We start from the raw sequence: 14,626 nt of genomic DNA, 5'->3' as shown, positions 1-14,626 counted from the left end.
TTTCACCCTGGTTTGCTGCATGCGAAGTCTTAGTAGACAAACCTTAAGCATGTTCCCGCACCAATTCCCCGGATATGAATGTCTCCAAACTTTGGTGGAGATTTTGGAGTCTGGACTCAGACATTGTTCCAAATTTTGCAGTTGATCCTGATCTGTATAACAGGCCATGGTCCAAACACCTCTGAAGTTTCAGAAGCTGGAAGTCTAGATGTGGAGCTGCATCTTGCAGCTTGAGTCAATCTCTGTTTAAAATTCTACTAAAGAAATGAGAGGATGCAGAAATGGAATGACTAGAATGGTGTTATGACTTAATACCTCCATTAAGAATGTGATAAAAAATTTGGAAAAAAAAATCAGCACTCTTTAAAAAAAAAATTTCATAGACACTGAATTTTTCAAAATGGTTTGACCAGCTCCAACTATTATTTCATTATTTATTACTTGTAGCATGATTGTACATTTGCACCCCATTGAACTAGGTACTCCACAAACATATAGGTTAGACAGAAATCCTTTCTGAAGAGTTTATGGTCTTAGGCCATGATCATGCAGACACTTTACTCACACAAGCAGTCTCATTTCAGTCAATGGCACTGCTTGCATGAATAAAATACATGTGTTTGCAGATATGAGCCCTAATTTAAGACAAGACACCACAAGTGTGTATAACAAACAATAGGAAATAGGGAGGGAGAACGATGACAGAAGTGACTGCAAAGTATAGTCACATACACTAAATATATACACTAGTCAGTGGTTTTCTATTTTTAATTATAAGGTTAAGTAAACATCTAAAATACATATAATTAATTATGCCTACCCAGCCATTATTAGTTGGATTTAACAGTTAAACATTTTTAAAAAATCAAATTAGCCACCTTACTTGGAAACTATTTTGGCATTTGTTGCTTGCCGGAAATTCAAAGACAAAACATGATTCTCTTCTGCTCTCACGGATTTAATAAAGCTGTCTTCTAGGACATAAACTGTAGCAGATGTGACTTTTGTGCTGACATCTAAAAGCTGAAAAATAATAACAAACAAGACAATAGGGCCAGATCCTACAGTCCAAACCCAAGGCAAACCTCTAACTGAACTAAGGCCTTGTTGAGGAATGTGGGACTGGGCCTATCCCCTAGTATAGGAAAGGGATCTAAGCCCAGGACTGGGAGCCAAGATCTCCAGAGTTCTCATTTCATTTCTGACAGGATCACCTTATCTGTGACCATGATCCAATTACTTCCCCATTATTTGTCTCAAATTTTTCATTGGCAAATTGCAATAATGCTTCCCTCCCTCACAGAGGGTGGTGGGGAGAGAAAAAGAGGGCTAGGGAATTGAATATTGCTGAAAAGACACCCAATAATGTGTAGATCAAGGTTTTTTCTTTCTTTCTTTCTTTTTTTTTTAAAGGCAACCATCAGAAAAGAAGATTCTCAAGCAAATCAGTGGGGCAACTCCTAAGTTGTGAGTTGGTGTTGCAGGATCTGGCCCAACATGGTAGGCCTCCCATATCTAGAACATATTGTGGAAAGCAAACTAGCTATCTACTCTAATGACCTGTTCAGAAACAACTTGAATTCTGTGTGGTAAGCTTGAAATACTAGGCACTCAATGCTTAGATCCGGCCGGACTGCCCTCGGTGCAAGAAGGAGCAGGGCAAAGATGTCTGTATACCACCTTTGCGCTTTATGGATCTCCTCAGCGGACAAGGACATGTTTGGCCTCTTGGGTTAGCTAGAATATCCTTAGCATGGTTCTAATTTGCACTTGTTAGTAACAGCCTAAAAGGGGCATTTATGCTAGGCATGGATCACTAGGGCACAGCCACTTTGTGGCCATATCCATTATATACCATACCTCCTTTGTCATGCCAGGGGAACCAGCTGTGCAGTTAGGCCAAATTTACTACCTCCTTATGCCACCCAAGTGCCATATCAGGGGTCGGGATCTGGCCCTACATCTGCAGTATGTACTAAACACATATATAATAGCTGGGGAAGGGTTTACAATTATTACTAGCACTGCCAACATAGGCAAAAGCATTACCCACATAGAAAGAAACATATATTAATTAAAACCACAAAGAAGACAGGACATCCTGGAAGTCTCCATAGACAGTACAAGTAAAATACATCCTGGATCAGATCACCAGCAAGTATACATATTATAATTCCATTGACTTCAGTTGAACGATGGCATTTTACGCTGGTTGAGGATCTACCCCCATGTTTTCGTTTGCTGGTAATGCACATAGTATTTGAGGATAAAGCGTATACTAGGAAGTGTCCTACATGAAACATGCAGCTGTAGCAATCGCTCTACAATGCAAGGAAGGGAATAATGAGAGCAAGTAAAGAGGGTATAATAAGAATGTATTTTAAGGTAAAACAAATAATGTACATTAAAATGACTTCCATCGGTCACATATATCTACCACTGTGTGTGGGCAAACACCAAATAAACTATCACTCAGAGCTGGCTATTTTAATTTTAGACATTTATCTGACATGCTGATTCTTGTATTTATTTTTTAAAAAATGAACCACATTGTACCTCATTATGGCTGGTAAATCCTGTCTTTTCTATTTCACAGGTGCCCAGGGCTTTAATTTTAGTCACTTGACTTTCTCGAGCATGGTAAGTAACATTGCATTTCCCAGAGACATCCACCTTGAAAAAGGAAAAGGAAAAATTATTTTCAGGGTCACCCATTTCTCATTTGTTGTCATGTTTTTGATATTTGTTTTTCCCCTCTCATACATGTACACCGTCTATGCTGGATGGCAGGCTTGTAGTGTTGCAACTGGGTAGGCACCTGCAGGAGTCTTAACAACATGTCCAGGGACAATTACTTGAATCAATCTGGTGTGCTGTAGGGTGCACTCCAGAGATTATCTGTTTTCTTAACTCTTGGGTACTTGTGTGAGAGGTGATGTACTGTCTGAGGTTGATTTTCATTTTGGGTTCATTATTTTCTAGTTGTGGGGGTAAGAGAGGCTGTTGGTTTTATTTTTGTTTGTATGATTGTTTTTAACTTATGCAAAAAGTACTTTCTCTTGGATGGGCAGAGATTATTTTTTATTAGTGGCATGTGAAGCAAAGTAAACATTAATTAAACAAATGTTAAATTATAAACAGTTGACAATAGCATTGCATTTGCCTGTGCTGGAGTGAATTTTGGCAAGACTCTGGCCTTGTCCATGATCAAAGTCTCATGAGTTTAGCTCAATGTATTACTTTAGACCGATGTACTTAAACCATTGCTAATCCTGCCTGAACACTCTTAATTCTATTTAAACCTCACTTAGGTTGATTTAGTTTAAGTTGATTCTTTAGTGAACTAAATTAAATTGAAACAAGGGACTTTTAAATCAAATCAAGTGTGCTCAGGCAGGGGTAGCTCTGGTTTCAGGTTTAAATTAGTTTTTAAACCTTATACAGTTAAACGTCTGCAACTTTGAATATAGCCAAACACAATGTACCAAAGGCTCCCCCGATGAACTTTTCAATCACAAGCTGAAGTTTAAACTAAAAGGGCAAATTCTGTCCTGGCCTTTAAATACTTGTGAAGTCAATGGGAGCCACATACATGCATTCAGGACTTTATCAAATTGGATTCTATCAATCTTATCTCTATATTGCTAATGTAGTACAGTACCTCCCTGGCAGCACCAGAGTGCAGCTGTATCTGAAATAGACTAGCCAGACCTCTCTTGAGATTTTGAATAACTGCAGGTTCATTTTTGTAGGAGTAGAAGTTTTTAATCTGTGGAAACAAAAACAAACAGTAAATCTATACATCTGATTCAATTCGAAAAACACCACGTGATCCCCTGCAAACCTCCCTCCAGTTTCCAGAGTTCAGCTCAGGAAACTGAGCTTATTGGACCTTATTCTGCAGTTCTTTCTTAAGCAAAACCCCACTGACAGGAGGATCCAGCCCATAAAGGGGTGGTGATGTTTCAAGCCTCTGGCAAAAAGTAAGTAAGGCCTCACCTGAGAGGACTTCCTGTGTGTTAATAAGAGATAATTTAGAAAGGAAATGGAAAACTAAATATAAGATCACAAGTGGTTCACTCTTACATGCATGTTGAAATAGGTCCCATACAGCATTATTCTCTCAAAGATGTGGACAAAACCATTACATGCAATAGTAATCCCTCCCTTCACACCCCATTCCCTCCCCACATACATCTAGTACCCATTGCACTTTAACCACAAGTTTACAATTAGTCAGAATGAACCATAACTAAATCAGAGTTGGAGAGACTTAAATGACGTGTCAAGCATGCGCCAACCTTTGAACCACAAGGGAAGACTGTCCCGTCTGAGCTTTTTGTCTAGTAACAAAAGACTTTGCACCTTCAATCTGCATTTAAGGAGCTTTTATACTGCCCTTCTTCCTAGAAACAGTAAATGTAATCAATATGTTATCAGTTAGTGTTGCCGCATTAGAGGGAACAGGCATGGAAGAGGAGATCTTGTTACTGTGACAGGATAGAGTGATCAGATGTCCCGATTTTATAGGGACAGTCCTGATTTTTGAGTCTTTTTCTTATATAGGCACCTATTACCCTCCACCTCGTCCCGATTTTTCACATTTGTTGACTGGTCACCCTAGGATAGAGTAACATACTAGTTGGCAAGAAAAAGCGTTTATAGAAACTGCTATATGGAAAACTACATCTCAGCCTCTAGTACAAGAGCTGCATCTGCCAACATATTTGCAGTGTATTGGGAGCAGATGTTTTCAGGTTGTGTTACTCTGATACTTTAATCCTGGTTTAGAGATGCGTACAGTGGAGAGTCAGTGCCATTCTGTTCCTTTCTATGTTTTGTAAAACGGATGACAAGGCTAAGTTTGAAACTTACTGAGCAGGCCTGATGGCATCTGCAATGGGGCAGGCCAAACTGACAGCTAGTGTATGTGCTCAGACCTGTTAACAGCAGTAGGTGAAGATCCTTGAGGGTTAGATTGTCACAACCCTTAGTCAACTTTGGAGAGGGCTGAAAAGGAGTGACCCCCTCCACTCCACGTTCCCCTAACCCCACACACTTCCTGCTCAGCACAACGCAGGTTTGTCACTGGCTTCAGCTGGGAGAGCAGCGGCTGCTCCACTGATAGACTCTCTGTGAGCCAGTGGGTAGCAAGGGAATAGAGAGGAGGTGGGAGTAAGCTTGGCTCCACCCTCCTCATTCATTGGTCAAAGTAGCTGGCTGGACACAGTGAGGAAACTAAGCTGTTCCATGAAAGAGGGTGAAGTAAATTATTCCTTCCCCCGAGTAAATGGGAGCTCTCTCTGAGTCACCACGGATTTTCTGAGCTGTTCCTGTTGCACTATAGCTATGTGCTGCCCTTTACTTGGGACAGGTTGTAAAATGACAATTCAGCCCCTTGCCAGTGGGAAAGGAATTTTTTTTTCCTGATTCTTGATGAAAATGTCACAGTACAGACACAACACGGAAGATTTCAGATGGTCAATCTCAGGATATTTTATCTAATTATTTTGTAACCAGTGGAAGCTCTACATGATGATCTGACGCAAGTGCTGTGTTGGATGGTGATCTCGGATAAAGTTTTCATAAATACATACGTGACTTACAGTCTACGCCTCGTTTTCAAAAGGGATTAGGTAGTCAGGAGCCTACATCTCACTGAAATAATTGATTCAGGGTTTTGGATATCATGCCTAATTAACTTATCTGACTACAGTAATTTGCACTAACACTGCTGTAGACAGTAGGGATATACTCAAATACTTACCTGAGTGATTAACATTGCTCCAGACTAGACTCAGTATTGTCTGCCTTCATGGTAAATAATATCTCCTCTTCTCCCTCTGCCTCTTGGGTGAAATCCTGGCCCCAGTGAAATCAGTGACACAATGCCCATTGATTGCAACAGAACCAGGATTTGACCTCTTATCATTGGGTGATATCATTCAGTTTTGCAGCTTCAGTTACTGCCTGTATACCGATAACTCTCCAATCTACCTCCTCCTCTCTGTTCCTCTGGGATGCTGTGGCCTGCTCTCTCTGCTGTGCCATGCCTAGCAACTCTGTGGGCTGGAGGGGGTGCAGCCATGGCTTTGCTTTTTCCATGGCTTATGCCCTTTGCATAGCTGTTTGCCTCCAGATGTGCACAGAGAAAGCAGGGATTAGTTTTGGCTGGCCCCTATGCAAGGTATTAAGAGCTGGTGTAAAGAGCTGCACAGGAAGCTATCTGCAATGCAAAAAAGCCAGTTTTATTGGTCCTACCTAGAAACTATGCTACATATTCTTGAATGAAATCTCCTAGCACCTTCCCCTGAGCAATTTACATATATACAGACATAGAGCACTCTCATAACACAAGAATCCAGGTTCCTTATGTCTTCCCCACAATGCATCCAAATAAGGGCAAGTCACAATCTAGCCCAAAATGAATGTATTATATGTACAAAAGTAAGACAGGTTGGTGTATTAGTAACTCTAAAGAGACAACAAATTACTAAATCTTTTCATGCCAACAAGAAATTGCTTGTTCAGGGCTTCCGCAAGGAATGTCAATGAACTTTAAAAGGCAGGGACTTACCTTTCCACGGGTCCATTGGAGAACTACAGGCCTTTGTAAAGCTGACAGATATTCCTTTCCAATTATATTTTCTGAGTGTTTCCCTTTAAAGATGTTTTTTGCTGCTGGACATTCATTCACATTTTCAATCTTAACATCTTTTATCTAGAAAAGTAAAAGCAAAAAACACCAACAACATAGGGAGCAATCATAGGGAGGAAGGCACCTAACTGAAATGGCTAGATTTTCAAAAGTACCTAGCAAATCTCATTGTTCTCAACAAGAGCTGCTGGATGCTGAGCATGTCTGACAATCTGGCCAGCTCATGTTGGTACCTAAATGGAAGCTGTTGGGTGAGGAGCTGTTGTGTTATGTTTTGGTACCACATAGTGATTTTATATTCTGTAGGCAGCTACTGAACTTACAAAACTAATTTTAGTTGGTGAGACTTAGATAGGATGGCATGGTGATATGCTCATCTTCTAAAAAAGAAGTGTACCCCAACAGGAAACATTTCTTCAAGATCTGTCTGCCTATACTGTCAATTAAACAGAACCTACTAGAATATCTGTGACTCCTAATAATGTTTACAACAGGGTCATACATAATGACTGTTTGATAAGGCAGTTAGATTTTTTTTGTATAGACAGATCTTGGAAAACTTTATTTTTAGTTTGGATGGAGATTTGTTTAGCATCTGAGCATCACTCCGACAAAGTATAATCACTCCAGTAAACAAAACATTACGTGCTGCCAAAATATTACATATGTTACATAGACATAATGGAGGACTTGTCATAGAGTCAAAACTTCAGATGGAAAGGACCCATTAGATGATCTTGTCCTCACATGGATGTCTCCTATAGCAACAGGAGGTGCTCAGAACCTTGTAGTGCCTGGGCTTTTCCTCAGATATCTTGTTTCAACAGGTAACAGATTTCTGGCTTGTAGATGTGTAACAATCTCTTTTGTTTGAGTAATTCATCCCAATTTTGATAAACACTCTAATTTATTGTACTTGTCACAAAGCAGCACACAGTGGGAACAGACGACTGAAAAAGGTGTGGTCTTTAAGTAATCTGTCTGCTTTCATATGCTTTTGAAGACACCTACCATAATTTGGATCAACTGGTCATCATCATTGTTGGGGTTTCTCCATACTAGGTTGACATCCACACCGGATGAAATCCGGTAGCCCACACTATCCTCTGGTAATCCTTTAACCCTGTCGATAAACACTTCTGTTGAATAGGTGAATTTGTATAGCCTGTCATTATTTATTCTTGGTCCTGTAGTATGTCCTGGGTGGAGAAAGGCAAAAAATGCACATGGCATCATTTTAGCAATCTTCTCTCTCAAACGTGTAGAATCAGCTTTAGAAGAACTAAAGACATTTTCTCTAACAAAGGATTCCGTTTCTGAACCTGCAACCTTTACTGAGTTACATTGACTTTAATGGGACTGCTTTTGAGAGTTAGACAATGTCCATAAAAAACCTTTGTAACTTTACACAGAGATGATAGACAGTTTAGCTTAAGTTCCAATTCTTCCCTTTGGATAGGTTTTTTAAAAAATGAATTCAGAGTGAGCTCAGAATATAAAGAATTTCCTATCACTAGAAAGCAATCTGTTTGGCAACCTGAGAAGTGCTGAGTGCCTTGATCTCCCATGGGAGTTAATGGAAGTTGAAGGCACTCAGCCTATATTAGGAATCACTCCTCATCTTTCAGGACCTTGCCTGTAGTCACTGCATTGAGACTCCATCCAAGAGACACAAATGAAAGTAATGAAGATCAGTAGAAAACAGTGGGGTTGTTTTTTGCACTCAGAGCAGTAAACCCATTTTCTTCAAATAAAATACATGTCTCTGGGAGTTATCATTTGATTTTGTTACATTTAGACCACACAATGTATTTTAAAAGACACATCTCCGCCCCCCAATAAATAAAATAAAATCACAGACCCAGCTTTCAAATTAGGCATCTAATTTAGGGCACTCCCTGCCATAGGTGTCCTCCTATTGATACTTCCAGCGCTTCTGCACCAGCAAAAATGGCACATATTGTTCCCCAGCAGTTCAGCTCTGCTACTGCTAATGTAGGCCGAAGCTGGAGTGTGTAGACAAAGCTCAAGGGTTTTTTCCACCATCTCAGCTAACTTGCCCGGAGTGCCCAGTGCCCTATCCCCTCCTCCCTTCCCCCTTCTCCTCTGCACAGCTACAGCAGGGGAACACATCATATCCCAGTTCCACTGTCAGGGATCCCTCCACAGCCTCAGAAGTGGGAGCTAGATTTGCCTCTACAGGCCTGATATGAGAGTCACACTGCAGAGGTTTCACTCACTTTAATTGCAGCACATGGAACCATTACCCCATTTGATCCATAAAGTGTCTTGAGTAAAAGTGTTTGTTTTTAAAAGGATGCTATCAATTGGAATTTTTTAACTCACCTTTTTAAAAAAAATAGTTTCCGGTAGCACATCCTTTAAATGGTATGCCGTGAAATAAATGTATAAAATTCCCTTTAAATAAATGTTTACAAGGGTTTTTCTCCTCTCTTGTTGATAGTTATAAAGGTCACTTCTGTGCAAGGGAGTATTGACTAATTCTCTTGTCATATAGAGGCTGGGGCTGGAGATGGGATGTGAAACTGACTGACTACATACAAAGTGCTGCCAACAGGGCGCTGGAACAATTTGTATTGTGGGGGTGCTGAGAACACTGAACCAAACTGTAAACCCTGGATATAATAGAAACCACTTTAAGCCAGGAGGTGGGGAAGCACCCCCAGTTTCAGCATCTCTGGCTGCCAAAGGCATAAAGTAAACTAACTGGACAAAAATGAGATCTCTCCTCCCCCTTGCCCTCCAAATTACTTTCCATTATAATGATTTGACGTTCTATTTGTAACTAAAGTGCTGAGTCCTACTAGGCTCCAATCCTACACTAATGGGAGGCTTGCCATGGACTTCAGTGGGTGCAGGATCAGACCCTTAAACTGAAGAAACTGCATTCAAACCTCTGCAACAGAGTTAAACTGGAAAAGGTAGTATTGTTTTCTACAGGATGGATGAATAAGTCTCTTGGCAAACACAGAAAAGGAAAATCCCCCACATCACCTCAGGCAGATTCTCAAACCAACTGGAACTCAGTGTGTTTGTCATAAACAGATAGTGAAGGGTTAATGTCTCTTTTACCTGTAAAGGGTTAAGAAGCTCAGTAAACCTGGCTGACACCTGACCAGAGGACCAATCGGGGGACAAGATAGTTTCAAATCTCGGTGGAGGGAAATCTTTGTTTGTGCTGTTTGTTTTGTTGGTTGTTCGCTCTTGGGGCTAAGAGGGGCCAGACATGCAACCAGGTCTTTCTCCAATCTTTCTGAAACAGTCTTTCATGTTCAAAATATTAAGTACTAGCTAGAAAAGGTGGATTAGTCTTATGTTTGTTTTCTTAACTTGTGAATGTGTATTTTGCTGGAAGAATTTTTACCTCTGTTTGCTGTAACTTGTATCTCAGGCTAGGGTGGGAGGGAGTCCTTCTAGTCTATATAAGCTGAAGACCCTGTAAACATTTTCCATCCTGGTTTTACAGAGATAATTTTTACTTTTTCTTTCTTTAATTAAAAGCTCTCTTTTTTTAAGAACCTGATTGATTTTTTCCCTTGTTTAAGACCCAAGGGGATTGGGTCTAAACTCACCAGGGGATTCGTGGGAGGAAGGTTAATTTCTCTCTGTTTTAAGATCCAAGGAGTTTGGATCAGTGTAGCCTCTCAGGGTAACCCAGGGAGAGGAAAGTCTGGGAGGGGGAATGATTTATTTCTCCTTGTTTTAAGACCCAAGAAGTTTGGGTCCTGGGTCCCCCAGGGAAGGTTTTGGGGGACAAGGAGTGTACTAGACACTAGAATTTCTGGTTGGTGGCAGCGCTGTCAGATCTAAGCTAGGAATTAAGCTTAGAAGGGTACATGCAGGTTCCCACTTTTTGGACGCTAAAGTTCAAAGTGGGAAAAATACCTTGACAGTGTTCTATGTTCCTGTCAGAGAATTGACAGTACTAGGGTTTCCCAATTTGTATAGTATCTTGCACCATTTGATATGACTTGGCTAAATAAAAGTTTCAATACATCTAATCAAGAAAAAATGCAAAGTTTGTGTTTGTTCAAATGGAAGGTAAAAGTTTAAATTCTTCCTTTGATTAGATACATGTTGGATATCCACCATGACAGGATGGATTTCTTTTTTAAAAAATCAAGTGTTCATAAGTTTAAAAAAAAACTCCTCCCATTTTTTGGTCAAATGTTTTCAGATGTGATAGTCAATAGCAGGTTAAGGTACAGTCAAAGGGAAACAAAACGTACTTCTCTAAGGGAGGCTGTACCCCCAAAGAGCCAGATCGTCAGACACTGTAAATTGGCTTAGCACCATAGAAGTTCAATAGAACAATGCTGATTTGCACCAGCTGAGGATCTGGCCCTGAGATTTTGCAGGCCCTGATATTGAGAACTACTACCCTAGAGCTGAAAGTTGGGGCTGTTATCTTGTTTTCTTGCTACAGTAATGATGCTGGGAAGCACTTGTGGGCAAGAGGGTTTTCTTGAGCTTTAAAAATCAAGGGCCTGCTCCTGTAATGGTCTGTGAGTGCTTCCTGTGAAGTGCTGAGCACCCTCTGCTCCTATCAACTTCAGTGGCAGGTGTTCAGCACTTCATAAAAGCTACTCAACATTATCAGCCCCCAATTCCTGGAAATAAATCTTTGCTGAAGTCCCATGGCTTGTTTTACGTGTACTGTAACTTAGTACCAATCACACTGTTGAGTATTTAATATTTATTGCGATTGGGGTAGTGCACTGTGATAGGTACTTTCTAACCACAGAAGATGATGCTGTCCTTATCCCCGAGAGCATTCAACCTAAAAAGGCAAAGGCAAATGAAGGGTGGGGGAAAGGACATGTGAGTAAAATGATCAGGGTGACGATAGACAGGTCTTGTTAGTTACAGCATAGGATTGTTTGTTCTCTTTTTACATTTTTCTTAAATTTAAGCTCCCTACATTCCCCTATTCTCACCCTTCTTCCACAATTCAGCCCATGTGTATTTTTCTACAGTAGTTCTCATTTAATATTCCCTTTGTGCCCTACCCATCCAACACTGGATCCCCTCCCCACACAGAGAAGTTCACACATGCAGGAAATGGATATGCAAATGAATTCACCGGCTAGTTTCTCGTGGTAGCCAAGGAAACAATGAGTGTTTGGGAGGTACGGAAATGTGGGGAGGATAGTGGCTTTATGCACCAGCTCAGCAACGGCATTCTATGCATAGGAGGCAGGATGGAAGAAAGTACAGACTGGTATTGGAGAAGCAGACACACGGGTCACAAGGCTGAAGAGGGTTTGTTGTGGGAAGACGTGATAAGAGACTAGGGAGGGCAAGTACGGAAGGGGGCAATCATGAATTAAGCAGTAGAAAAGGGGAAGTCAGTGTCGATTAAAGAGGCAGTAGGGTAACGTGGCTAGATTAACAGGCAGAGAAGATATTAGCAGCTATGTTTTATGTGGACTGGGTGATGTTATGCACAAAACCAATACCCAAGATAGCTTTACAAAATACACATACTATTTCCATCATAGGAAAAATAGCAGTACTGTTTATGTAAATAATTAAATCATGATAGTGTATAATATAGAAGGTTGCACTGCATTTCTGTTCCTAGCCAATAGAAACCTCTCCCAAAAATCAGAGACTTAGTGTTATGCTGCCTTTCGGAGATCTGTACTGTCAGTCCTAAATAATGTTGTGATGTTTATTCCTTTGATCCTGTTTCTATTGCAGTCAATAGCAAAACCCTCACTGGCTTAAAGGGGACCAGATCTGGACCCAGAGACAGCATTCTGCTATACTGTGTTGGGGTCAGAAATGCCTGCATGGACTATGTCGCTTTCAAGGTGGAGTGCATAACACATAGTTTGACTAGTTATGTTAAGTGTCTGTCATTAAGGGTAACATGCCAATTCTATAATTAAATTATGATAGTGTATTATACAGAAGGTTACACTGCATGAGCAGAGACAGCTGTCAAATCCTGTGCCTTTTAATACATTTGGCATGCACAACATGTGCATCTCTAACCACTAACTGGCTCTGTGACCATAAATTACATTGCCCATTTCTTATGATATTGGATACCTTTAAAAAAACGAAAGCCATGTATTTATTTGAAAATATTTTATAATGTAACCAAAGCTAGAAAAGCATCATGTGCAATTATCCGACTGACTTGAACGTAAAGAATTCTCTGTAAGTATTTTAAAAAGGCAGCACAGTCTGGTGGACTGAGTGCCAAGAACTGAATTCTAATCCCAGCTCTGCCATTGATGCACCCTCTGGCCCTGGACGAATCTCTTAACCTCTTTGAGTTTCAGCTTACCCATCTGTGCAATGGACATAATGATTTCTCACAGGACTGTTTTGAGAATTACTGACTGAGTTAATGTTTGTACAGCACTTGGGAGATGTAAAGTGCTAAGGATTTTTATTCCATATTATTTTACATCACGGAGTAGCTTGGCTAAAATAACATCTCAGAAGCTGAGAATAGCAAATACTAGAGGTACAGCATAAGATCGTTTTGGCAGCATGGTGAAATTCACCTAGTGGTAGAGGGATTGTATGATGAGCCCTGTGAGCAGAGAAGATGCACAGGGAGCCTCTGCACCCATTGCAAACTGAGGAGGTGGTTCCACATATACTGGTGTGGAAGAGAGCAATGGGACCCAAGTGGCAGTGAGCTGGAGGAGCAGCCACTTGGTCTGTGCTTACACAGATCCAATGACCTGGATTCTCTACATGAGGGACAAGAAGAGGCAGTAACAACTAACCTGTCCCACAGGCTGCCTACTGCCTGGCCTAATATCAGAGGGTTGGTTAATTATGGATGCAGGGTACCTGCATAAAACTATATTAATTACTGTTTATCTGAGTTTTAAGAATGTGGCCCTTGAAGTACAGATTCAGAACAGAATGCTCTTACATCATTTTCACCCAAAATGTTGATTGGTTTGGCCTAAAAGTCTTGTACATTTACTCCATCATTTACAAACAGTGGCAGAATATCCCCACATAGGCATTGTGCAAGGACAACTTCTACTATTCCATAGGCTGGTGACACGGAAGTGTACAGAGGGGCTGCAGGGGAATCCTGTGTGTGGATTTTGTACCCCTGACTCTTGTGCAGGAAACCTGCATAAAGCCACTTTATGTGGGCATCCAGAATTTCACCCTGAGAGCAGATCCAGATCCAGCTCCAACTCCCATTCAAGTTAATGGGAGTCTTTTTATTGATTTTAATGGGAGCTGGAACAAGCATGTAGGGCTCAGTTATGCAGAGCTGAGTGCTCTGGCTCTGATCCATCAAAGCTCTTAAACAAGTGCTTAACTTTAAGCATGTGAGTAGTGCCCTTGAAGTCAAAATAGCATTAGCCCCATTTAACAATTAGGAAGCAGAGAGGTGAAGTGACTTGCCCCGGGTCACTTGTAATGCCAAGACTAGAAGCCAGGTCTTCTGACTTCTAGGCCAGTGCCACATGCACTTGACCCCTTGGCTTTTTCTATAAACTAGGGTGAAACTAACATTACAAGTGTGTGTGCTGCGTATTTATTTTTATTTAGTAAATTCATTTAAAAATTCTGCTCCTTGAGAACCCATTTAGCATAAGATCTTCCTTTCATATGTAAAAAATATACCATTGTACATTCACCACTGCTAGCTACCACCAAAAGATTAATCAAACACAGCGTAGACTTACCTTTAACTGAGGCAGAGTATGTGGAAAAGATGCAGAGGAAAAGCACAGTAAGAAGAATCATGTTTGTCTCGTCTGAGCTCTTGACTACAGCATTAAACATTAAAGCTACCAAGAAGTGAACTCTTCAGATTGGAGTGAAGTTTGCAAAAAGAGCCTCTGAATCTGCAACCGTGTTTATCTAGATGTAGTAAAGGTCAGATTCCAAATTCCACACTCAGGTACTAAGTTCATTGATGGTCTTCCAGTTAATCATTAACAACTGAAGTAATTG

General features: G+C 40.7%; 1 protein-coding gene across 1 annotated transcript in view; it reads right to left on the bottom strand.

Annotated features, from left to right (window-relative positions):
* MTTP (microsomal triglyceride transfer protein) overlaps nucleotides 1-14,416 on the bottom strand; it is a 40,756-nt gene extending 26,340 nt beyond the window's left edge. The window contains exons 1-6 of the mRNA XM_030565081.1: nucleotides 14,356-14,416; nucleotides 7,670-7,857; nucleotides 6,578-6,721; nucleotides 3,662-3,769; nucleotides 2,557-2,673; nucleotides 884-1,023 (exon numbers count right to left, since the gene is read on the bottom strand). Of these exons, the coding sequence (XP_030420941.1) occupies nucleotides 884-1,023; nucleotides 2,557-2,673; nucleotides 3,662-3,769; nucleotides 6,578-6,721; nucleotides 7,670-7,857; nucleotides 14,356-14,416 (758 nt within the window). The remainder of the gene's footprint in view (nucleotides 1-883; nucleotides 1,024-2,556; nucleotides 2,674-3,661; nucleotides 3,770-6,577; nucleotides 6,722-7,669; nucleotides 7,858-14,355) is intronic.
* Nucleotides 14,417-14,626: the final 210 nt, after the last annotated feature.

The sequence above is a fragment of the Gopherus evgoodei genome, chromosome 5, assembly GCF_007399415.2.
Source record: "Gopherus evgoodei ecotype Sinaloan lineage chromosome 5, rGopEvg1_v1.p, whole genome shotgun sequence".
In the NCBI taxonomy this organism is placed as follows: Eukaryota; Metazoa; Chordata; order Testudines; family Testudinidae; genus Gopherus; species Gopherus evgoodei.
The sequence above is the reverse complement of the archived record's forward strand: the minus strand, read 5'-3'. Positions and strand labels throughout refer to the sequence as shown.